The sequence below is a fragment of the Papio anubis genome, chromosome 2 (genome assembly GCF_008728515.1).
Source record: "Papio anubis isolate 15944 chromosome 2, Panubis1.0, whole genome shotgun sequence".
NCBI lineage: Eukaryota > Metazoa > Chordata > Mammalia > Primates > Cercopithecidae > Papio > Papio anubis.
This window is the reverse complement of record NC_044977.1, coordinates 52,027,798-52,054,079: the sequence shown is the minus strand read 5'-3', so window position 1 is coordinate 52,054,079 and position 26,282 is coordinate 52,027,798. Positions and strand designations below refer to the sequence as shown.

At 42.7% G+C, this 26,282-nt stretch overlaps 2 protein-coding genes across 17 annotated transcripts in view; one reads left to right on the top strand and one right to left on the bottom strand.

Moving 5' to 3' along the window:
- The window catches only part of RAF1 (Raf-1 proto-oncogene, serine/threonine kinase), an 84,344-nt gene that overhangs the window by 39,383 nt on the left and 18,679 nt on the right, over positions 1-26,282 (bottom strand). For 2 of the 16 annotated variants that reach the window (XM_009200192.4, XM_009200194.4), the window contains one exon: positions 18,850-19,008. The exons of 13 other annotated variants lie outside the window; for them this stretch is intronic. The gene's annotated coding sequence lies outside the window, so the exon portion shown is untranslated. Of the gene's footprint in view, positions 1-1,256; positions 1,370-18,849; positions 19,009-26,282 lie in introns of those variants that run through there. One more of the 16 variants, XM_009200193.4, reaches the window with a different exon arrangement.
- LOC108584506 (40S ribosomal protein S27-like) lies at positions 1,123-1,472 on the top strand. The gene has a single exon (XM_017955242.1). The coding sequence runs from the start codon at positions 1,164-1,166 to the stop codon at positions 1,416-1,418; it is 255 nt and encodes an 84-aa protein (XP_017810731.1). The 5' UTR covers positions 1,123-1,163; the 3' UTR covers positions 1,419-1,472.

Here is a 26,282-nt window from a genome sequence, read left to right as displayed (position 1 = left end):
ATTCCAAGTCTTGCAAGCACTCAAAATATAGTGCCGGTACTTAGTAGAGAACACACTACAGTAACTTTTAATAAAAAGTGACAAAATAAAAATACACCTACTTTAATTCAAGTCCTAGATTATTTATCATTCATAGTATTTTACTTTCTGTCTCCATATCGAGACCACTTACAGCTGAAGAGGCAGGCTAAGGACCGGGCGCAATGGCTCACGTGGTCAGGAGATCGAAACCATCCTGGCTAACAGGGTGAAACCCCGTCTCTACTAAAAATACAAAAAATTATCCGGGTGTGGTGGTGGGCGCCTGTAGTTGCAGCTACTCGGGAGGCTGAGGCAAGAGAATGGTGTGAACCCAGGAGGCGGAGCTTGCAGTGAGCCGAGATGGTGCCACTGCACTCCAGCCTGGGCGACAGAGCTAGACTCTGTTTCCAAAAAAAAAAAAAAAAAAAAAAGGGGGGATGCTATTTTTTACCAATTTCCTTTTTTTTTTTTTTTTTTTTTTTGAGACAGTCTTGCTCTGTTGCCCAGGGTGGCGTGCAGTGGCACAATCTTGGCTCACTGCAACCTCTTCCTCCCGGGTTCAAGAAATCCTCCTGCCGCAGCCTCCCAACTAGCTGGGATTACAGGCATGCACCACCACGCCTGGCTAATTTTTGTATTTTTAGTAGAGACGGGGTTTCTCCATGTTTGCCAGGCTGGTATCGAACTCCTGACCTCAGGTGATCCACCCGCCTCAGCCTCCCAAAGTGCTGGTATTACAAGTGTGAGCCACTGTGCCCGGCCTTCCTAACCATTTTCATGGCACATACTCATACAAACCATAGGTCATATTTGCAGAACAAGATGAAGTACACAGACAATGCTGCTTCAAGAGCCCTACAAGTTGTCTCAGGGAAGAGTGGCACAACTCTAACCTGTTAATCACAGAAAATTCTACTAAGGTATTCCTTTATCAAGGCAAACATCTGAAAAATCAGGGCAGACATCTGAAAACTCAAGGCAGACATCTGAAAACAAGGAGGAAAAAAGCATCTTCTAAAAAAATCATATAGCAGCAACATACTTCAATCCTAAATAGAGATATTCAGAAACCCCGTTGACACTACCTTCAAATATAAGCATAGATCGCTTTTCCGGCGGTGACGACCTACCCACACGAGAACATGCCTCTCGCAAAGGATCTCCTTCATCCCTCCCCAGAAGAGGAGAAGAGGAAACACAAGAAGAAACGCCTGGTGCAGAGCCCCAATTCTTACTTCATGGATGTGAAATGCCCACGATGCTATAAAATCACCACGGTCTTTAGCCATGCACAAACGGTAGTTTTGTGTGTTGGCTGCTCCACTGTCCTCTGCCAGCCTACAGGAGGAAAAGCAAGGCTTCCAGAAGGATGTTCCTTTAGGAGGAAGCAGCACTAAAGGCACTCTGAATCAAGATGAGTGGGAAACCATCTCAATAAACACATTTTGGATTAAAAAAAAAAAACAAATATAAGCATAGATCTAGCTTTTAATACTGTAGTTTCTTTGACTAAATGCCCCATGTTAAAAAATGTATACACAGACACACATACACACACATCCTAGACATATACTAAAACTAGATAAGCCAATGTGAAAATCAGTTTCTGCATGTGAAAAGCCTTTCAAAGTTGCACAGAAAAGTTCTAAAATCAAATGCATTCTCCTACGAATGGAGAAATATGTCACGTTGGACAAGATCAATTATTTAAAAAGAGAGACATGTTGGCCAGCCACAGTGGATCATCCCTGTAATCCCAGTACTTTGGGAGGCGGAGGTGGGTGGATCACCTGAGGTCAGAAGAATTGCTTGAACCCAGGAGGTAGAAGGTGCAGTGAGCCGAGATAATGCCACTGCACTCTAGCCTGAGCAACGAAGCAAGACTCCAACTCAAAAAAAAAAAAACAAAAAACAAAAACAAGGAGCTCCTAAAAATTAGTAAAAGATGAACAATGTCACTGGGAAAAAAACAGGAAATTAAATTCATAGAAAAGCAATAGAAAGGCCAGCAAATATGTATGTTTAATATAAAGTAGGGAAACACAAATATAAAAACTATTTTTAATATTAATTTGTAAAATTTATTTTATTTTTATTTATTTTTTTGAGGCGGAGTCTCACTCTGTTGCCCAGGCTGGAGTGCAGTGGTGCAATCTCTGCTCACTGCAACCTCCGCCTTCTGGGTTCAAGTGATTCTCCTGTCTCAGCCTCCCAAGTAGCTGGGATGACAGGCATGTGCCACTATGCCTGGCTAATTTTGTGTTTTTAGTAGAGATAAGGTTTAACCATGTTGCCCAGGCTGGTCTTGAACTCCTGACCTCAGGTGATCCACCCACCTCAGCCTCCCAAAGTGCTGGGATTATAGGCGTGAGCTACTGTGCCAGGCCAGATTTGTAAAATTTGAAAAGACAAAACATCTAGCACAAGCATTTCAAGTAATCTACTCTCACAGTGAAGAGTATAAACCACAAAAGTATAGCAATCTAATAGTATCTATTAACTATTTAAAAATTTAACTTCACATTTCACACCCAGCAGTACACAAACACAGGAATGTTTCTAATACCAATAAACTGAAAATTACCTCAGACTCAAAGCCACAGAACTAAAATTGGAACAATTTAAGGCAGGACGGGTTTAAAAACAAGACCTCCCAGGAAACTGAAAGAATGTCTATCCCCAGCTACTCAGGAGGCTACTCAGAATCTCCTGAGGCCAGGAGTTTGAGGCTGTAGTGCATGACTGCACCTGTGAATAGCCATTGAAGTCCACCTAGGCAACACAGTGAGATCCCTTCACACACACACACACACACACACACACACACACACACACACACGTCATTTTCCATAATTTAAGAATAAGGTCAGTGTCATCTGTCACCAATACCAATACAATTTAATACTTCCAAGTACTACATGCACAGTAAAATATCAAAAGTAAACCACACTGCAGGAAAAAGATAAGCATTAAAAAAAAGTAGGCCAGGCGCAGTGGCTCACGCCTGTAATCCTAGCACTTTGGGAAGCCAAGGCAGGCAGATCACCTGAGGTCAGGAGTTCGAGATCAGCCTAACATGGTAAAACCCTATTTCTACTAAAAATACAAAAAATTAGCCAAGCGTGGTGGCGTGCGCCTGTAATCCCAGCTACTCAGGAGGCAGAGGTTGCAGTAAGCCAAGATCGTGCCATTACAGTCCAACTTGGGCAACACAAGCAAAACTTTGTTTCAAAAAAAAAAGGTAAACCAAACATACCAAAAAAAAAAAAAAAAAAAAAAGGTTAACTGTTCATGGGCTGGGCACAGTGGCTCTCATCTGTAATCCCAGGACTCTGGAAGGCTGAGATGGGAGGACTACTTGAGCCCAGGAGTTTAACACCAGCTTGGGAAACATACCAAGACCCTGTCTGTACAAAAAAGTGTCAAAAATTAGCTGAGTGTCACAGCATGCACCTGTAGACCCAGCTACTTGGGAGGCTGAGGTGGGAGGATCGCTTGAGCACAGGAGGTCAAAGCTGCAGTGTGCCACGATCACATAACTGCACTTCAGCCTAAGTGACAGAGCGAGACCTTGTCTCAAAAAAAAAAAAAAAAAGAAAAAGAAAAAGGCATTGTTTAAAAGAATATTGTTAAGTATGTAATTTCAAGATACTTTGGTAACAAAAAGTTTATATGGAAACTAATTGTAAAATCACATTTCTGCTCAATGATAAAAATGTATCTTTAAAAAAAAAAAAAAAAAAAAAGATAACTCTCTTCGCCGGGCAAGGTGGCTCATGCCTGTAATCTCAGCACTTTGGGAGGCTGAGGCAGGCAGATTATCTGAGGTCAGGAGTTCGAGATCAGCCTGACCAACATGGAGAAACTCCATCTCTACTAAAAATGTAAAAATTTGCCAGGGGTGGTGCTGCACGCCTATAGTCCCACCTACTCAGGAGGCTGAGGCAGGAGAATCACTTGAACCCAGGAGGCAGAGGTTACAGTCAGCCAAAACTATGCCATTGCACTCCAGCCTGGGTGACAACGAGACTCTGTCTTCAAAAAACAAAAACAAAAACAAAATTCTTTTTATATATACAAAATAGTAGTAAAAACTTTTATTACCACAAAAGTTCCCAGGCTTTAAACATTTATTGGGTAAGACAGTCTGGGAATTTGTATTCTATAGGCAAAACATTTACCTTTTACATGCCAGAGAAGCCACAGTGTATTCATAATTTACCATGATATCTAAATCATATAAATTATTTCAGAAGCCTACAACTTACTTAATACAAATTATTCTAGTCTATTACAGAATTTAGGTTTACCTGGTTCCAGGCTACTTCCCTCTGGATTCCTGACTTCCCCTGGTCACCCCCACCAACCATCACAGAATGCTTCAAAAATCAAAAGGCCTAGATTCTACTCTGTTTTGCCTTCCTCTACTTTGGCTACTATTCCATTAAAAGATTACTACATGGGCCTAACCCCAAAATCAGTCTCTGAAAGGTACCAGGTGACATTTTAGGATAGAAAAAAAAAAAGGAATGACTCATAATTGCCAGGTATCTTAGCTTTCTGTAGTCACCTACTTTGTATCTATCAATCATGAATTTATATAAACTTCTCTAAAATTATTTTTTCTGGTCGACATTATTTCTGAGGGTGGTAGGTTCCCTAGGTTCACCAAAAAAAATTGCCTTTTATTGGCTTCATGCATCATTCTGCCACCTGGACTTTGAGGATATATTTGCTTTAATCAAGCAATTCATGATTGTTATGGTTTAAACTCTTCAAAGTTGTATCTTTCTATAATCTTTCAACTGCATTTATTCCCTATATGAATATTCCTTTTAGAAAGTTAGAGTGTGGCCAGGCACAGTGGCTCACGCCTATAATCCTAGCACTTTGGGAGGCCAAGGTAGGTGGATCACCTGAGGTCAGGAGGTTGAGACCGGCCTGGCCAACATGGCAAAACCCCGTCTCTACTAACAATACAAAAATTATCCGGGTGTGATGGTACGTGCCTGTAATCCCAGCTACTTGGGAGGCTGAGGCAGGAGAATCGCTTGAACCTGGGAAGCAAAGGTTGTAGTGAGCTACCGCAATCCAGCCTGGGCAAGAGTAAAACTCCGTCTCAAAAATTAAAAAGTTAACTATTTCTATATTCAAGTTAAAAAATGGGCTTACGGCCTGGCCAGGTGCGGTAATTGATGCCTGTAATCCCTGCACTTTGGGAGACTGAGGTAGGAAGATGGCTTAGGCCCAAGAGTTTGAGACCAGCCTGGGCTAATCCCTGCACTTTCGGAGACCGAGATAGGAAGACTGCTTAGGCCCAGGAGTTTGAGACCGGTCTGGACAATAGTGAGACCTCATCTCTACAAAATCTAAAAACTAGCCGGGTGTGGTGGCATGCACTGGTAGCCCCAACTACTTGGGAGGCTGAAGCTGGAAGATCACTTGAGTCCAGGAATTCAATACCAGCCTGGACAACACAGTGAGACTCCTACTCTACACAAAAAAGTTTTCAAAAAGTCATTTTTCCTAATTCACATAACTCTACTAGTTTTCATGTATTTCATTACCGTGTTAATAAGAATAAAATTTCAGTATATTATACTGTCATTCTTTTCTCAGGTGCTGTAAGTTATTTTGTGACCTTATTTATCATTCAAATTTCTACTTTAAAGTAGAAGATACTTTAATGGATATACTGGCAGTAACTTCTATTCACATAAGTATGATGAACCTGAGACAATTTTTTTTGGGGAGGACGAGGCGGGGGCAGGGTCTCTGTTAGCCAGGCTGGAGGGCAGTGGTGCAATCTTGGCTAACTGCAACCTCTGCTTCCCGGGTTCAAGTGGTCCTCCCACTTCAGCCTCCCAGGTAGCTGGGACTACAGGTGTGGGCCACCATGCTGACTTACTTTTGTACATTTTGTAGAGATGGGGTCTTACCATGTTGGCCAGGCTGGTCTCAAACTTCTGACCTCAAGTGATCCACCAGCTCATCCTCAGCTGGGATTACAGGCATGAGCTACCACACCCAGCCAGTTCACTAATTTTTAAATATCATGACAGTTATATCATAATTCCTATGGATCATTTTAAATCAACTGACCCACAGAAGTCAACCAAAAATGCAAAACCAATGAAACAATGGTAGTTGTAGAATCCACATGTTAAGTATTAAAATTTATGTAAATAAGGTGGCTATTGTTTAAGATGTAATATAAAATTAGAACCACAAGTAAGTGTCCATGAAAAAACACAAATATGCGACAAAGCTTGTTTGGCTATCTGAACAAAAACAATACGTGTTTGCTCTCTTTTGGTACCCGCTAAAATTCACTAGGCAACAAGATATATCCACCAAAAAATAAATTTCTTAAAACTCCTTATCAACTGAGCAGCAGCAACAATAATGATATTAGCTAATGTATTAGCTAATACTGAATGCTTATTATGTATGTTCTTTACATACAATATCCCTTTTAATCCTCCAACAACCCCCTATAAGAGAAATTACCATTTTAGAGTGAGGAATCTATGGACCATAAAGGTTAAGTAAAAATGTCCAAGGTTACATGGTATTCAGAATATTCACAAATCTCACCAGGGTTTCATCACACCATCACATATGTTAAGATCAGTGCATTTGTGGGAGAGGCGGTTCCTAAGATGAGGTGCCAGATTTCAACCTTGTGGCAGCCTACTCTGGCTTCCTAGTATCTGGCTCTTTCCTCTACTCTGATAATCTGTTTCTAATTATACTTTTATTTATTTTTTTAAGGCATGACCAGTCTGGCTCCGTCAACCAGGTTGGAGTGCAGTGACATGATCATGGCTCACTGCAGCCTTGATCCACATTCAAGCAATCCTCCTGCCTCAGCTTCCTAATTAGCTAGGACTACAGGTGCACACCACCGAGTCCAGCTAATTTTTTATTTTCTGTAGAGACGAAGTCTCGCTATCTTGCCCAGGCTGGTGTTGAACTTCTGGCCCCAAGTGACCCTCCCACCTCAGCCTCCCCAAGGTGCTAGGATTATAGGTATAAGCCACTGCACCTGGCCTAATTATATTTTTATTTATTAAAAAAAAACCAAAAAACAAATTTGGGAAGGAGGATAAAGGGCAAGTTACTCATAATTTTACTAATCCTAACACATTTTTTTGGATATCATCTTCTAATATCAAAGGCACAATACATAAATATCAGTTCAAAATCTACCTCCACCTTTTATTAGTTGTATGGCCTGGCCTTTCACCAAATTGCTTACCTTTCCCATATACCAATTTTCGTCACTTATTCAGGCAATAAACATTACTGAGTGCCCACTATGTACCAGGCACTGTTCAAGATGCTTGGGCTACCTCAGGGAACAAAAGACAAGGATCCATGATCATAACAGAAGCCTATCTTCTGGTGGAGGCATGCACAGTAAATTCTATGATAGTGGGTGATAAGTGCTGGGGAAAGGGAGGCAGACTGCAGTTTATAAAGTGAGGTCATAGTAGGTCTCAACGAAGAGGTAACAGCTGAGACTTGGAAATCAGTGAGTCTGACTTGCAGATAACTGAGAGAACAACATTCCAGGCAGAAAGAACAGCTAGTGAAAATCCTTTGTATAAGGTATGGTAAAAAGATCATAGAGTTAAGTGAGTACAACGTCAGGGAGCAGGGACAATGTGGATAACATAATGCCTTGTAGGTTATTATAAGGACTTTGCCTTTTACTGAGTGAAATGGGAAGCCACTGAAAGGTCTTGAGCAGAGGAAAGGCACAATCTACCTTAGATTTTTTTTTTTTTTTTTTTTTTTGAGACGGAGTCTCACTTTGTCACCCAGGGAGAGTGCAGTGGCACAATCTCTGCTCACTGCAACCTCTGCTTCCTGGGTTCAAGTGATTCTCCCACCTCAGCCTCCCGAGTAGCTGGGACTACAGGCATGTGCCACCACATCCGACTAATTTTTGTATTTTTTTGGTAGAGATGGGGTTTCACTGTGTTGGCTAGGCTTTAATCTTAAAAGGACTGTTCCAGGCACAGTGACTCATGCCTGTAACGCCAGCACTTTGGGAGGTCAAGGTGGGCAGATGAACCCAGGAGTTTGAAACCAGTCTGAGCAACATGGCAAAACCCTGTATCTACAAAAAAATTTAAAAATTGACCAGGCGTGGTGGCTCACTATATAGAAAATAAATGACATAGGCAGTTAGATACAGAATTATGAAGTTCAGAAGACGTCTGAGCAGAAGAACCATAAAACAAAGATAATAGTATTTATCTAATTAAGTTATTAAATTGTTCAATAGTGTAAAGCACTTAGCATTGGGCCTAACACAGAGTAAACAACACTGTTACAGCTTCTATCCCACACAAGAACACCCACCACAGGAGATGAGAGAGGGTGGAAATTCAGCCCATGCTTCACTTGCTAAGCCATGTGTCTGGTACACAGACAGCATAAGCATGAAGGATGGGGATCCTTCTAATTCATATGTAGGAAGTTTTCCTGCTAGCTGAGCTACATCTCTGCAGAGGTACATCTGTACAAAATGGACCTTTTTCTATTTAGTAATGGTGACTTTGGGGCTGTGGCCCTAATCCTTTTCCACATACACGTGTACTTTTACACAATTACATTCTCAATCCAAATACTGTATCATAATAGTCTCCTTCAAATTTAAATGTTTGATAAATTATTTAATTTTGGCAAGGTGCAGTGGCTCATGCCTGTAATCCCAGCACTTTGGGAAGCCAAGGCAGGCGGATCGGGAGGTCAGGAGTTCAAGACCAGCCTGGCCAACACGGCAAAACCCTGTCTCTACTAAAAAATACAAAAATTAGCCAGGTGTGGTGGTGGGCACCTGTAATCTCAGCTACTTGGGAGGCTGAGGCATGAGAATCCCTTGAACCTAGAAGGCGGAGGTTGTAGTGAGCCAAGATTGTGCCATTGCATTCCAGCCAGGGTGACAAGAGTGAAAATTCTGTCTCAAAAAAAAGAAAAAAAAAAACAGGAATCAGAATGACTTCAAACTCTTCAACAACACTAGAAGACATAATGGAGCAAAGCCTCCTAGATTCTGAAGGAAACTATCTGCAATTTACAATAATCAGCAAAACTATCAGTGAGGGACAGAACCAGAGAGATTTTGACATTCATGATTACAAAAATTTGAACCTCCATGATTCCTTTTTTTTCTTTTTTGAGACAAGTCTTGCTCTATTACCCATGCTGAAGTGCAGTGATGTGACCTTGGTTCACTGCAGCCTCCGCCTCCCAGGTTCAAGAGATTCCCCTGCCTCAGCCTCCCGCGTAGCTGGGACTACAAGCACACACCACCACACCTGGCTAATTTTTTTTTTTTTTTTTGTATTTTTAGTAGAGACAGGGTTTCGCCATGTTGGCCAGGCTGGTCTTGAACTCCTGATCTCAGGTGATCCGCCCGCCTCAGTCTCCCAAAATGCTGGGATTACAGGCTTGAGCCACCACGCCCGGCCCGTAATTCCTTTCTCAAGGAATTTGTTACAGGAATATACCAAGAGAAAGACTTAGGATATAGGAAATGGGACATCCAGCTTAGGAAAGAAGTGAAGGAAATCTCCAGAAGGCCAATATGGAGAGAAATCCCTGGATGACAACTGTGCACCAGACACAAGAATCCATAATTATGTGACCCTTTCTAGCAATTTCTAACTATCATCGACACAATGGCCTTTTCTTTTCTTGAGAGTGCCAGGGAAGGAGGAAGGGAGGAAAGCGGTTGGAGGAAGGGCAGACAGAGGGAAGGAGGAAGGGAAGGAGGAAGAGGGAAGGGAAGGAAATAGCCTACATTTTCAAACTTAGCCCCTTTAAGTATATTCTCTCCCCTGTGGAGGAGGTGAATGGTAAAACCTGTGCTAGGTCTTGAGACATTCCAGGTGGCTGCACAACATTAATAAAATAGTATAGCACCATAGTGTTTCCCAAAGCAAGGGATATATACTACTCATGGTTTACAAAATGATTATAAGGGATATATGTACAAGATACAAACTAAAACTGATATGATAAGGAAAAAGTCTCAGGTGCTAGTATATGTTTAATGCTTCTTTAAGACTTTCTACTAAGACAGGCGCCATGGCTCACACCTGTAATCCCAGCACTTTGGGAAGCCAAGGTAGGGTGAATTGCATGAGCTCGAGTTCAAGACCAGCCTGGGCAGTATGACGAAATCCTGTCTCTACTAAAAATACAAAAGTTAGCTGGGCTGTGGTGGCATGTACCTGTAATCCCAGCTACTCAGGAGGCTAAGGCGGGAGAATTGCTTGAAACCGGGAGGCAAAGGTTGCAGTAAGCCAAGATCTTACCACTGTACTCCAGCCTGGGCAACGGAGGGAGACCCTGTTTCGGAAAAAAAAAGCCAGGGGCCGTGGCTCACGCCTGTAATCCCAACACTTTGGAAGGCCGAGGCGGTTAGATCATGTAAGGTCAGGAGTTCGAGGCCAACCTAGCCAACATGATGAAACCCCATCTCTACTAAAAATACAAAATTAGCCGGGCGTAGTGGAACACATCTGTAATCCCAGCTACTTGGGAGGCTGAGATAGGAGAATCCCTTGAACCTGGGAGGCAGAGGTTGCAGTGAGCCGAGATCGCGCCACTGCAGACTCCAGCCTGGAAGACAGAGCAAGACTCTGTCTCAATAAAAAAAAAAAGGTTTATAAATTTATTAGGCTGGGCGTGATGGCTCACACCTGTAATCCCAGCACTTTGGGAGGCCAAGGCAGGCAGATCACAAGGTCAGGAGATCGAGACCATCCTGACTAACACAGTGAAATCCCGTCTCTACTAAAAACAAAAAATTAGCCAGGCGTGGCGGCAGGCGCCTGTAGTCCCAGCTACTTGAGAGGCTGAGGCTGGAGAATGGTGTGAATCCGGGCGGTGGAGCTTGCAGTGAGCCAAGATCGTGTCACTGCACTCCAGCCTGGGCGAAAGTGCAAGACTCTGTCTCAAAAAATAATAATAATAATAATAATAATAATAATGATGTTTTTAGGCCGGGAGTGGTGGCTCATGCCTGCAATCCCAGCACTTTGGGAGGTCAAGGTGGGTGGATCACTTGAGGTCAGGCGTTCCAGACCAGCCTGGCCAACGTGGTGAAACCCCGTCTCTACTAAAAATACAAAAATTAGCTGAGCACTGTGGTGGGCACCTGTAATTCCAGCTACTTGGGAAGCTGAGGCAGGAGAATCACTTGAACCCAGGAGGCAGAGGTTGTAGTCAGCTGAGACTGCGCCATTGCACTACAGCCTGGGCAACAGAACAAGACTCCATTTCAAAAAAAAAAAAAATAGCTGGGTTTGGTGGTACAAGCTTGGCGGCACCAAGCTACTTGGGAGGCTGAGAAATGAGAATCGCTTGAGGCTGAGAAATGAGAATCGCTTGAGGCTGTGGCAGGAGAATCACTTGAGCCCAGTAGTTCAAGACCACCTTGGGCAACACAGCAAGACTGTATATCTTTAAAAAAAAAAAAAAATTGATTAAATTAAAATACAGTAAGAATGGCTGCTCAAAAAAAAAAAATTTGCTACACTGGCTAGGTGCAGTGGCTCATGCCTGTAATCCCAGCACTTTGGAAGGCTGAGATGGGGAGGACTACTTGGGTCCAGAAGTTCAAGACCAGCCTGGGCAACATGGCGAAACCCCATCTCTATAAAAAATACAAAAATTAGCCAGGCATGGTGGCCTGTATCTGTAGTACCAGCTACCTGGGGGGCTGAGAGGGAAGGATCACTTGAGTCTGGGAGGTGGAGGCTGCAGTGAGCTGAGATCATGCTGCTGCACTCCAGTCTGGGTAACAGAGCGAGACCTTGTCTCAAAAAAAAAAAAAGAAAGACAAAATACTTGCTACATCAATGAACAGCAGCGGCAACAACAGTTTCATTACATACTACATATCCTAGAGACTATACTGAGCACTTCTGGTTTAGTAGGTAAAAGAACAGGTACTGAGTTTGAAATCCAGCTTCACTGGCCGGGCGCGGTGGCTCAAGCCTGTAATCCCAGCACTTTGGGAGGCCGAGACGGGCGGATCACAAGGTCAGGAGATCGAGACCATCCTGGCGAACACGGTGAAACCTCGTCTCTACTAACAAATACAAAAAAAAAAACTAGCCGGGCGAGGTGGCGGGCGCCTGTAGTCCCAGCTACTCGGGAGGCTGAGGCAGGAGAATGGCATAAACCCGGGAGGCGGAGCTTGCAGTGAGCTGAGATCGGGCCACTGCACTCCAGCCTGGGCGACAGAGCCAGACTCCATCTCAAAAAAAAAAAAAGAAAAAAAAAAAAAAAAAGAAATCCAGCTTCACTACTTGGGCAACTCCATGGATCTTGGGTAAAGATAATAATGGTATAAACTTCACTAAACTGCAGTGAAGAATGAATGAGATAGTGTAAATAAAGTACCTAATTTAGAGTCTGGCATATAAAAAACATTCTAAGTTAGCAAAAATTGTGTACCTTCACTATTAAAACAAATTCTTCAAGTGAAAAGCTGAACTCACTCAGAATTTTTTAAGTGTATTATACTCACTAGTAAACTTGGGAATTAGATTATCATCTAGGAACTAGGGTGTGTGGGTTAACTTCAATCTTTCAACTTCTGAGAACTTCAGTGAATTCACGAACTTCCAGGAACTGAATACAGAATATTGTATATATGTACATGTACATCTTTGTAGGGAGGGGCCTTGCTTCTATTAAAATTTTTTTTTTGAGACAGAGTTTCACTCTTTCACCCAGCCTCCTGAGTAGCAGGGACTACAGGTGCATGCCACCACACCTGGCTAATTTTTGTATTTTTAGTAGAGACAGTGTTTCGCCATGTTGACCAGGCTGTTCTGGAACTCCTGACCTCAGGTGATCCACCCGCCTCCATCTCTATTAACATTTGAAAGCAATCTGTCCTCTACTGAGCACAGTCATTGTGTTCTTAAAACACAAATAGGCCGGGCGCGGTGGCTCAAGCCTGTAATCCCAGCACTTTGGGAGGCCGAGACGGGCGGATCACGAGGTCAGGAGATCGAGACCATCCTGGCTAACACGGTGAAACCCCGTCTCTATTAAGAAATACAAAAAAACTAGCCGGGCGAGGTGGTGGGCGCCTGTAGTCCCAGCTACTCGGGAGGCTGAGGCCGGAGAATGGCGTAAACCCGGGAGGCGGAGCTTGCAGTGAGCTGAGATCCGGCCACTGCACTCCAGCCTGGGTGACAAAAAAAAAAAAAAAAAAACACAAATAGAAGCTGGGCACAGTGGCTCACTCCTGTAATCCCAGCACTTTGGGAGGCTGAGGTGGGTGGATTACCTGAGGTCAGGGAGTTTGAGACCACCCTGGTCAATGTGGTGAAACCCTGTCTCTACTAAAAATACAAAAATCAGTTGGGTGTGGTGGCACGTGCCTGTAATCCCAGCTGCTCGGGAGGCTGAGGCAGGAGAACTGCTTGAACCCAGGAGGCAAAGGTTGCAGTGAGCCGAGATTGTGCTACTCCACTCCAGCCTGGGCAACAGAGCAAGACTCTGTCTCAAAACAAAACAAAAAAACACAAATTTGGACATATTACTAAATACCCTTTATCTGTTCTTTATTACACTCAAATCAGCACTCATATTCTTTAACTGTGACCTACAAGACCTTTCATGATGGCCTGGCCCGTTACCTATCAAACAGGACCTCCCCTGACCACCCTGGTTCAAGTGTATCCTGTCCTTCTCCATCATTCTTCTCTTTACTCAGCTTTACGGTTTTCATAATAATTCATCACCATTTGAAATAATATTAGGTATTTGCCTGCTCAATGATTATTGTCTGCCTATACCACTAGGTAGCATGCTCCAAGAAGCTAAGTTCAGTTCATCCTTATAAGCCCCACTGCCTTTAAGTATCTAGCATTTGGCAAGCTCTTAAGAGAAATTTGCTGAATGAGTAACATATGGTATCTGGGCTATCTGGGAAGTGGTGAGTTCTCACAAAAGTTATCAGTGTAGTCGTTTATGAACCACATTATGCCAAAAGACTATACTCAGGACTAGAACATTGACAACTGTGGAAAACCTATAGAATCTGCATGGAGTAATTGTTGACTGGCAGTCAGCTAAGGAGCAGCCAGGATAATGGTTGGCTGACAGTCAAAGTCATGTAACAGTTCGTCAAACAAATCCCAAACAGACCAGCTGATAATAATACCCAATTAAAGCTACTATAGAATTCTACGTCAGAGGTATTTCCAAAGTTCGATTTACTACTATTGTTTGGCATTTCCCTTCATAGGTGTTTTATATTACAAATAAAACCAAACACATTCTTGTTCATCTGTTCTGTCACAGTAAATGGTAAATATTTCCTACCTACTCACACAACCGATTTGTCCTAAACATACACTGCTGAAAATAAAAGGGACTTTTAAACTACAGGGCTCCTGCTCAAGAAATGTAAAAATGGGCCGGGCATGGTGGCTCATGCCTGTAATCCCAACACTTTGGGAGGCTGAGGTGGGCAGATCACCTGAGGTCAGGAGTTTGAGACCAGCCTGGCCAACACAGCCTAAAAATACAAAAAAAAAAAAAAAAAAAAAAAAATGACATGTAAAAATGTGTTTTTAAACATACATAAGGTTATGCAGAATGCAAAAGAATGTACAGGAATATGATGGATTACGTTTATTGATTTGCGTATGTTGAACCAGCCTTGCAGGGATGCAACATACGCAAATCAATAAACGTAATCCATCATACAAACAGAACCAACGACAAAAACCACACGATTATCTCAACAGATGCAGAAAAGGACTTTGACAAAATTCAACAGCTCTTCATGCTAAAAACTCCCAATAAACTAGGTATTGATGGGACGTATCTCAAAATAATAAGAGCTATTTATGACAAATCCACAGCCATTCATACTGAATGGGCAAAACCCGGAAGCATTCCCTTTGAAAACTAGTACAAAATAGGGATGCCCTCTCTCACCACTCCTATTCAACATAGTGTTGGAAGTTCTGGCCAGGGCAATCAGGCAAGAGAAAGAAATAAAGGGTATTCAGTTAGGAAAAGAGGAAGTCAAATTGCCCCTGTTTGCAGATGACATGACTGTATATTTAGAAAACCCCACTGTCTCGGCCCAAAACCTCCTTAAGCTGATAAGCAACCTCAGGATACAAAATCAATGTGCAAAAATCACAAGCATTCCTATATACCAATAACAGACAAACAGAGAGCCAAATCATGAGTAAACTCCCATTCACAATTGCTTCAAAGAGAATAAAATACCTAGGAATCCAACTTACAAGGGACATCAAGGACTTCTTCAAGGAGAACTACAAACCACTGCTCAACGAAATAAAAGAGGACACAAACAAATGGAAGAACATTCCATGCTCATGGATAGGAAGAATCAATATTGTGAAAATGGCCATACTGCCCAAAGTAATTTATAGATTCAATGTCATCCCCATCGAGCTACCAAAGACTTTCTTCACAGAATTGGAAAAAACTACTTCAAAGTTCATATGGAACCAAAAAAGAGCCCGCATTGCCGCAAGACAAAAGAACAAAGCTGGAGGCATCACGCTACCTGACTTCAAACTATACTACAAGGCTATAGTAACCAAAACAGCATGGTACTGGTACCAAAACAGAGATATAGACCAATGGAACAGAATAGAACCCCCAGAAATAATACCACACATCTACAACCATCTGATCTTTGACAAACTTGACAAAAACAAAAAATAGGGATAGGATTCCTTATTTAATAAATGGTGCTGGGAAAACTGGCTAGCTATACACAGAAAGCTGAAACTGGATCCTTTCCTTACATCTTATACAAAAATTAATTCAAGATGGATTAAAAACTTAAATGTTAGACCTAAAACCATAAAAACCCTAGAAGAAAAACCTAGGCAATACCATTCAGGCATAGGCATGGGCAAGGACTTCATGACTAAAACACCAAAACTGACAAATGGTATCTAATTTAACTAAAGAGCTTCTGCACAGCAAAAGAAACGACCATCGGAATGAACAGGCAACCTACAGAATGGGAGAAAATTTTTGCAATCTACCCATCTGACAAAGGGCTAATATCCAGAATCTACAAAGAACTTAAACAAATTTACAAGAAAAAAAATCAAGCAACTCCATCAAAAAATGGGCAAAGGATATGAACAGACACTTCTCAAAAGAAGACATTTATGCAGTCAACAGACACATGAAAAAGTGCTCATCATCACTGGCCATCAGAGAAATGCAAATCAAAACCACAATGAGATACCATTTCACACCAGTTAGAATGCAGATCATTAAAAAGTCAGGAAACAACAGGTGCTGGAGAGGATGTAGAGAAATAGAAACACTTTTACACTGTTGGTAGAACTGTAAACTAGTTCAACCATTGTGGAAGACAGTGTGGTGGTTCCTCAAGGATCTAGAACTAGAAATATCATTTGACCCAGCCATCCCACTACTGGGCATATACCCAAAGGATTATAAATCATGCTGCCATAAAGACACATGCACACATATGTTTAGTGCAGCACTATTCACAATAGCAAAGACTTGGAATCAACCCAAATGTCCATCAATGATAGACTGGATTAGGAAAATGTGGCACATATACACCATGGAATACTATGCGGCCATAAAAAAAGGATGAGTTCATGTCCTTTGTAGGGACATGGATGAAGCTGGAAACCATCATTCTGAGCAAACTATCGCAAGGACAGAAAACCAAACACTGCATGTTCTCACTCATAGGTGGGAAGTGAACAATGAGAACACTTGGACACAGGGTGGGGAATACCACACACCGGGGCCTATTGTGGGGTGGGGGGAGGGAGGAGGGATAGCATTAGGAGATATATCTAACGTAAATGACGAGTTAACGGGTGCAGCACACCAACATGGCACATGTATATATATGTAACAAACCTGCACGTTGTGCACATGTACCCTAGAACTTAAAGTACAATAATAATAATAACAAAAATGTACAGGAACAAAAAGATTTCAGATATGGAGACAAAATAGTTCCACTTACAGGAAATATAACAATTTCAAAATATTTGGAGGCCATGTCCCCAAACAAAAATGCTTTTTTTTTTTTTTGAAACAGGGACTTGCTCTGTCACCCGGGCTGGAGTGTAGGGCTGCGATCTCAGCTTATTACAACCTCTGCCTCCCGAGTTCAAGGGATCCTCCCACCTCAGCCTCCCAAACAGTTGGGAACATGGGCACACACCACCACATCTGGCTAATTTTTGCATTTTCATAGAGACAGGGTTTCACCATGTTGCACAAGTTGGTCTTGAACTCCTGAGCTCAAGTGAACTACCTGCTTTGGCCTCCTAAAGTGCTGGGATTACACATATGAACCACCGTACCCGGCCCCAAAAACGCGTTCTTAAGCATAACTATGTAATGCTAGTTGTAGTTTAGATTCTAAACCTGGTGTGGTGGCTCACGCCTGTAATCCCAGCACTTTGGGAGGCGGGGCGGGTGGATCACGAGGAGTCAGAAAGATGAGAGACCATCCCTGCTTGAACTGCTGGGTGGGGAAACCCCATCTCTACTAAAAATACAAACTAGCCAGGCGAGATGGCGGGTGCCTGTAGTCCCAGTGCTTGGGAGGCTGAGGCAGGGGGAGAATAAAGTAAACCGGGGGCAGAGCAGTGAAGCTGAGATCCCGACCCACACACTCCAGCCCGGCGGCTGAACCCGTCTCAAAAAGCTCACTAAAAAACTAGCCAGGCGGTGTGGTGCCTGTAATCCCAGCTCGTCGGGAGGCTGAGGCAGGAGAATGGCTTGGACCCAGGAGGCAGAGCTTGCAGTGAGCTGAGATCGGGCCACTGAATTCCAGCCTGGGTGACAGAGCGAGACTTGTCTCAGCGAAAATAATAATAATAATAATTAATTAACTTAAAAAATAGTAAGATAAAAAATACTTCTCCCATTTCAGTAAAAGGATGAAGCCAATTTCTCAATGAATAAAAACAAGAGATTGTTGAACGTCAAGTTTTATAGGCAGCCCGGGCAACATAGGGAGACACCAGGTATGGTGGCATGGGCCTGTGGTCCCAGTTATTGGGGCGGGGCCACGGGGTGGGAGGCTGAGGTGAGAGGATGGCTTAACTGGGAAGCTGAGGCTGCAGAGAGCCATGATCATGCCACTGTACTCCAGCCTGGGTGATAGAGCAAGACTCTGTCTCAGAAAAAAAAAAGTCAAGAATGCATTCTTGAAGAATTCCACCAACAAAATGCACCAAATATAGCCAAAGAGTTTTCTGCTATATGCCAAGTGGAAAGCTACAAAGAAAGAGAAGAACAGAAGCAGGAGGACATTGATTTTCATCTCCTATCCTTTCAAGAAGTAAGATTCATTATCTTGTAAAAAGTCTAAACACTGGTAAGGCAAGACACAAGTCCGACCCATAATATTGCACTTCTGTCCTCAGGCAACAAATCAAATGACAGATAAAAGCACGACATCCACCACCCAATCCCCAGGCTTCAGCAGAGAACTCACAAACATTCTGCTGGCTAAAGCAAAAAGGTGTACTGTATTTCCAGACAGCCTGCAGAGTTCTGAGCACTATTTCCATAATCCTCATATCTCAATCTACACAAAGCACCATGGGGCTTATAAACAGATTATATAGCAGGCAGGAACACTCTTGGGATGCTGAGGCAGAAGAATCACTTGAACCCGGGAGGCGGAAGTTGCAGTGAGCTGAGATCGCACCATTGCACTCCAGCCTGGGCAACAAGAGCAAAACTGTCTCAAAAATAAAAGAAAAAAGAAATCCAGTTTACCTCCTTGTGGAATTCCTAATGAACTGCTGAGAAGTGATCTTACACAGGAATCTTATATCATTTATTCTGATGCTCATAATCCAGAAGAATACAGGGTTGTGATAAAGGTATTTTCAACTCCACATAGTCAATTCAGCCTCCTCACCCTGTGGTCCACCCCTAGAAATAATTTCAGTGAATTGTTGCATTCAGAGGCATTTCTAAAAATGATTAAATAGTACCAGATTAATAAACTATAAACTAGCAAACTTTCAAAAACCCTGGAAAGGTTTTGCTGGGTTTTTTCAGTTTATCATATCTTGTAAAAAAGAAGAAAGCACAACTATGTTCAAGGTGCAAGATTATTAGGGAGCAGCACACATACAAAGTACAACGAAGTAGCTTTGGGACAAGTCAAATCTGGAAAGACTACAATTATTAAAAAGTTACTACCTGTACCTAGGGTATCATTTTAAGAGATTTGAATCCTAATATTTTAAGGTACCTCTGTCACATTAAAGCTAAATCTGAGGCATAAATGTTTGAGTGAAAATGTTATTTTATCAACGTCTAGAGAAGGAAATCATACTAGAACACCCACGTAAGTTTTCTAATGGATTGTACTGCCGTAACTATTCTCCCGAAAAATCAGATTAGATTCCTTTGGACAGTGGTAAGAATTATCACAACTCTGACTAAAGCAGCAAGCTTCTCAGCAGTTAAGTGTGCTAGAACTACAAGTCTTAAAACTTCTGTCCAAAAGAGAGTCAAGCAGCAGTTGGAAAAACTTAGGGTTAAGGATGACTTTGTTTTGTCCTATCCCTTGGCTCTATGCTTTTGCTTATTAGCAAGGCCAAGCAGTCAAATCTTCCTATTGCCCTTTTTGAGTAGGGAAACACCCACACGCAATAAACAATGTAAATACTTCAGGCACGGACATTTTAAAGTTTTCTTCAAAAATGCCTTAGCAAATCAATCATCATAAGGCACTTTGAAAAAACTTCATTTTTGAGTTTTTCCTCAAATACTATATTTCACTTAAAAATATTAAGGTGGCCGGGCGCGGTGGCTTATGGCTGTAATCCCAGCACTTTGGGAGGCCAAGGTGGGTGGATCGCAAGGTCAGGAGATACAGACCATCCTGGCCAACATGACGAAACCTTGTGTCTATTAAAAATACAAAATATTAGCTGGGCATGGTGGCACGTGCCTGTAATCCCAGCTACTCAGGAGGCTGAGGCAGGAGAATCGCTTGAACCAGGGAGTTGGAGGTTGCAGTGAGCCAAGATCGCACCACTGCACTTCAGCCTGGTGACAGAGCAAGACTCAGTCTGGGGAAAAAAAAAAAAAAAAAATTAAGGTGGCAGGACAAAAATATCTAAGGTAGCCAGCCTTTTGATGTTAAATAAGGTTTTAAGAGATTCTTAGAGCTACCTAAAACCTAACTTGTGAGAACCTAGCAATGCTTTTTGTGTAGTTTCGACTCAAGAAATTTACTTAGTCAAGAGAACTTAGAATTTAAATTAGCACAGCTCTACGATTTATTCAGCTCTCCTTACCATTATCTCATAGAACTGTTAGAATTAAACAGGCTGAAGCAGGTATTATTCATAATATCCCTTTTTCTGATGAAGAAAAAAAGTAAAGTTCAAAAGGTTTAGTGACAATTTAAGACAAGCAAAATTAAAAATTCAGATACTCAGACTTTACAGTTCTTTCCATTACAATACTGATTTAAATGGTACATTAGGATTTGAAAATTTTATTGTTTAATGATGTTACTATTATACTCGCTCTAAAATTTTTTGTTTGTTTTTCACAGTTGATCTGTACTTTGAAACCTAGGACTTAATTTTTTGGAATACAATAATGTAGTGGTTAAGAGCTTTAGGCATTGAACTCAGAAAAAACCAGGCTGAAGTTTAAGCCCTATCTAGAAGAGTTCCTAATTATTGTACTGTACTGTATTTATTCATTTTTTTTGTAGAGGTGGGGCAGGGCGGGAGGGTGTCTCACTATGTTGCCCAGGCTAGTCTTGAACTCTCGGCCTCAAGCAGCCTCTCAGCTCAGCCTCCCAAAGAGCTGGGATAAAAAGGTGTTAGCCACTGTGCCTGGCTTATTACATTACTTTTAAATACTGTTTATAAATAACGCATCAGACCTCTGTGTGGAGGAAAGAAAAAGACTGTATATACCATGTCTTATATATTACAAGCAATTAAAATTTTTCTTCATATTTAAGAGATTTTTACTTCACTTCTAAACAACAAAAGATTTAGCTTAAATTCATTACTTTAGGGCAGTCATATTCTTAATGCTTTTTTATAACTTTTCCTTTCTTTCTTTTTACTCAAATAATATATTAATAGATGGTGTATCAAAAATCGAATCTTTGTTTTGTAGACATGGAGTCTCCCTTTGTCACCTAGCTGGAAATGCAGTAACTTCATCATAGCTCACTGTAGCCTCAAACTCCTGGGCTCAAACAATCCTCCCACCTCAGCCTCCTGAGTAGCTGGAAAAATATAACCTTTCATTCATGAAGTTAACATTATAATCTACAGCAAATGGATAAAGAATTAAGACAGGTAGAAATATAATAACGATATTACCCGTTTAAGTCTTTTTTTTTTAGATGGAGTCTTGCTCTGTTACCCAGGCTGGAGTGCAGTGGCACGATCTTGGCTCACTGCAACCTCCACCTCCGGGTTCAAGTAATTCTCCTGCCTCATCCTCCTGAGTGGCTGGGACTACAGGTGTGCACCACCAACGCCCTGCTAATTTTTGTATTTGTCTTTTTTTATTTTATTTTATTTTTTTTTCAAGACAGAGTCTCACACTGTTACCAGGCTGGAGTGCAATGGCGCAATCTCGGCTCACTGCAACCTTCACCTCCCAGGTTCACACGATTCTCCTGCCTCAGCCTCCCGAGTAGCTAGGATTACAGGTGCACACCACCACACCCAGCTAATTATTTTTAGTAGAGACCGGTTTCACTATGTTGGCCAGACTGGTCTTGAACTTCTGACCTCGTGATCCACCTGCCTCAGCCCCCCCAAAATGCTGGGATTACAGGGGTTGGCCACCGCGTCCGGCCTAATTTTTGTATTTTCAGTAGAGACAGGGTTTCACCGTGTTAGCCAGGCTGGTCTAAAACTCCTGACCTCAAATGATTCACCCACCTTGGCCTCCCAAAGTGCTGGGATTACAGGAGTGAGCCATCGCATCTGGTTTTTAAAGTCATTTTTAAAATATTCATTCCCAAAATATTCTCCCCAAAGTTGGTAATAAATAGATAAAATAAGGTCGGGCGCAGTGGCTCACGCCTGTAATCCCAGCACTTTGGGAGGCCAAGGCAGGTGGATCACAAGGTCAGGAGATCCAGACCATCCTGGCTAACACAGCGAAACCCCGTCTCTACTAAAAATGCAAAAAATTAGCCTGGCGTGGCGGCGGGCGGTGGGCGCCTGTAGTCCCAGCTACTTGGGAGGCTGAGGCAGAAGAATGGCGTGAACCCTGGAGGCAGAGCTTGCAGTGAGCCGAGATCACGCCACTGCACTCCAGCCTGGGCGACAGAGGGAGACTCCGTCTCAAAAAAAATAATAAATAAATAAATAAATAAATAAATAAAATAAATTCTCCATGTAATTAGAAGACTGCTCAACTACAAATCATGACATGAATTGTGAATGTTAGGCAATACAAAGGAATCCCTACACATCAAAATAACTTAAGCAATGCCCTAGAGTGAAAATTCTGTTGTAGTATTATCTGGCTGCCCTGAGTTTCCCCTTGGTTTGAAAGCAGAGGGAATGGCCGGGCGCGGTGGCTCAAACCTGTAATCCCAGCACTTTGGGAGGCCGAGACGGGTGGATCACAAGGTCATGAGATCGAGACCATCCTGGCTAACCCGCTGAAACCCCGTCTCTACTATAAAAATACAAAAAACTAGCCGGGCGAGGTGGCGGGCGCCTGTAGTCCCAGCTACTCGGGAGGCTGAGGCAGGAGAATGGCGTGAACCCGGGAGGCGGAGCTTGTAGTGAGCTGAGATCCGGCCACTGCACTCCAGCCCGGGCGACAGAGCGAGACTCCGTCTCAAAAAAAAAAAAAAAAAAAAGAAAGCAGAGGGAAGAGGAGGAACTGGTAGCAAGAGCTTACAAAGTCTGTATCTGGCATAACAACCTGAACACATTAAGGTGCCCTTTGTTGTTGTTGTTGTTGTTGTTGTTGTTTTGAGATCGAGTTTTCCTCTCGTTGCCCAGGCTGGAGTGCGATGGCATGATCTCCACTCACTGCAACCTGTGGCACCCAGGTTCAAGCGATTCTCCTGCCTCAGCCTCCTGAGTAGCTGGGATTACAGGCAGGTGCCACCATGCCCAGCTAATATTTTGTATTTTTAATAGAGATGGGGTTTCATGTTGGCCAGGCTGGTCTCAAACTCCTGACCTCAGGAGATTCACCCGCCTCAGCCTCCCAAAGCACTAGGATTACAGGTGTGAGCCATTGCGCCCGGCCAGTTGCCTGTATTTTTTTTTTATTTTTCTGAGACGGAGTCTTGCTCTGTTGCCCAGACTGGAGTGCAGTGGCGCAATCTCAGCTCACTGCAAGGTCCACTTCCCGGGTTCACGCCATTCTCCTGCCTCAGCCTCCCGTGTAGCTGGGACTACAGGCGCCCGCACAGCGCCCGGCTAATTTTTTTCTGTTTTTTAGTAGAGACAGGGTTTCACCATGGTCTCGATCTCCTGACCTCGTGATCCGCCTGCCTCAGCCTCCCAAAGTGCTGGGATTACAGATGTGAGCCACCGCGCCCCACCGGCAGTAGCCTGTATTTTTTTTTTTTTTTTTGAGACAGAGTCTTGCTGTGTCGCCCAGGCTGGAGTGCAGTGGTGCGATCTTGGCTCACTGCAAGCTCCATCTCCTGGGTTCATGCCATTCTCCTGCCTCAGCCTCCAGAGTAGCTGGGACCACAGGTGCCCGCCACCACGCCCGGCTAATTTTTTGTATTTTTAGTAAAGACAGGGTTTCACCATATTAGCCAGGATGGTCTCAATCTCCTGACCTCATGATCCGCCCGCCTCAGTCTCCCAAAGTGCTGGGATTACAGGTGTGAGCCACCACGCCTGGCAGTTGCATTTTTAAACAGCACTTTCCCCGCCAGTTGCCTGTATTTTTTAACAGCATTTTCCTTACTGACATCTGAAGCTTAAGATTTACCTGTGTTTCTTTCTCCCTACTTGACATATTTCTTAGTATGTGAGGATTAATATATGGGAAGCACACAGTTTTACACCTGAGATGGTAAATGTTACTTATTATTGTTTGTTAAATAAGCAACAATTATATGATTGAAATATATCAGAAATTGATTAGAAATGATGTTCTAGTGCCAGGCACGGTGGCTCAAGCCTATAATTCCAGCACTTTGGGAGGCCAAGGCAGGCAGATCACTTGGCCTGGCCAACATGGTGAAACCCCATCTCTACTGAAAATACAAAAATTAGCTAGGTGTAGTGGCAGGTGCCTGTAATCCCAGCTACTCTCAAGGCTGAGCCAGGGAGAATCACTTGAACATGGAAGGCAGAGATTGCAGTGAGCCAAGACTGCATCATTGTACTATAGCCTGGGTGGCAAGATAAAAACTCCATCTTTAAAAAAAAAAAAAAAAAAGGTGTTCTATTCATTACAACAATCAGGAACTCTGGCTGGGTGCAGTGGCTTAATCTCAACACTTGCGGAGGCCAAGGCATGAGGACCGCTTGAGCCCAGGAGTTCAAGACTAGCCCCCTGGGCAACATAGTGAGACTTTCACTCTACAAAAAATTAACTAACTAAATAAAATACAATAATTAGAAACTCTTCTAGATAGCTCTTAAACCTCCAGCCTGAATTTTTCTGAGTTCAATGCTTAAAGCTCTTAATCACTGTTACTGTATTCCAAAAATTAAATCCCAGGTTCCAAAGCACAGGACACCTGTGAAAAACCTATGTTTAACTCTCACATTACTTAGGGAAATCTGTATTTCCCCATATTAACAATACACTACCTTATTCATTTACTCTTTGTAAATTGTCTCCAGATTCTCAGAGATCCTCTGTAGACCCTATGTGGGACAATTCTAGATATTTTACCCATTAGTCTATAATTTAGAACCTTGTAAATGACATCAGCACAGTCCTAAATCACCGCATTAACCAACTCAACTTTTTGGAAAATCTCTCTCTCTCTACCTGCACTTATCATTTCCTCAAAAAGTTTCTTATTTCTCTAAGAAAGGAGACAGAAGGCAAGATTTAGTATCAGGCCAGTGCAGTGGCTCACACTTGTAATCCCAGGACTTTGGGAGGCCCAGGTGAGTGGATCACTTGAGGCCAAGAGTTTGAGATCAGCCTGAGCAACATGCTGAATCTGCACCTCTACTAAAAACACAAAAATTAGCAGGGCGTGGTGGCACGGGCCTGTAATCCGAGCTACTTGGGGGGCTGAGGCAGAAGAATCACTTGAATCCGGGAGGCAGACGTTGCAGTGAGCCAAGATCATGCCACCGCACTCCAGCCTGGGCGACAGAATATCAAATACAAAAGAAAATACACCAAATACTATGTATAACTTAAAGCTGCTTAATGCTTAAGAGAAATATAAAATATCCTGTTTCATTGTTCTTAAAGGTAGTTCTATTAATTATATACAACATTTTATTTGAAGTGAATGCCAGTTTACATTTATTTATTTATTTATTTATTTATTTATTTATTTATTTTGAGATGGAGTCTCGCTCTGTCACCCAGGCTGGAGTGCAGTGGCGTGATCTCGGCTCACTGCAACCTCTGCCTCTGGGGTTCAAGTGATTCTCTTGCCTCAGCCTCCTGAGTAGTTACAGGCTACCACCACCACACCCGGCTAATTTTTTTGTATTTTTAGTAGACAGGGTTTCACCATGTTGGCCAGGCTAGTTTCGAACTCCTGACCTCAGGTGATCCGCCACCTTGGCCTCCCAAAGTGTTAGGATTACAGGCACCAGCCACCGCACCCTGCCTCAGCTTATATTTTAATCATTTAACTAAAATATTCTAACACTATAAGTATCTTTCTGATAAATCAAAAGATTAGAAAATAGATTGGGAATATTGAGGAGAAATAGCAATGAAATAAACTAGGCCGGGCACAGTGGCTCACTGTAATCCCAACACTTTGGGAGGCCGAGGCAGAAGAATGGTTTAAGCTCAAGAGTTTGAAACCAGTCTGGGCAACATAGTGAGATCTCTATCTCTACAAAAAATTAAAACCCAGCCAGGCATAGTGGCAGGTGCCTGTGGTTTCTGCTACTTGGGAGGCTGAGGTGGGAGGGTTGCTTGAGCCCAGGAGGTCAAGGCTGCAGTGAACTATAATCTCACTACTGTAGTCCAGCCCTGGAGACTTGAGACCCTGTCTCAAAAAAAAAAAAAATTTCTGGCCG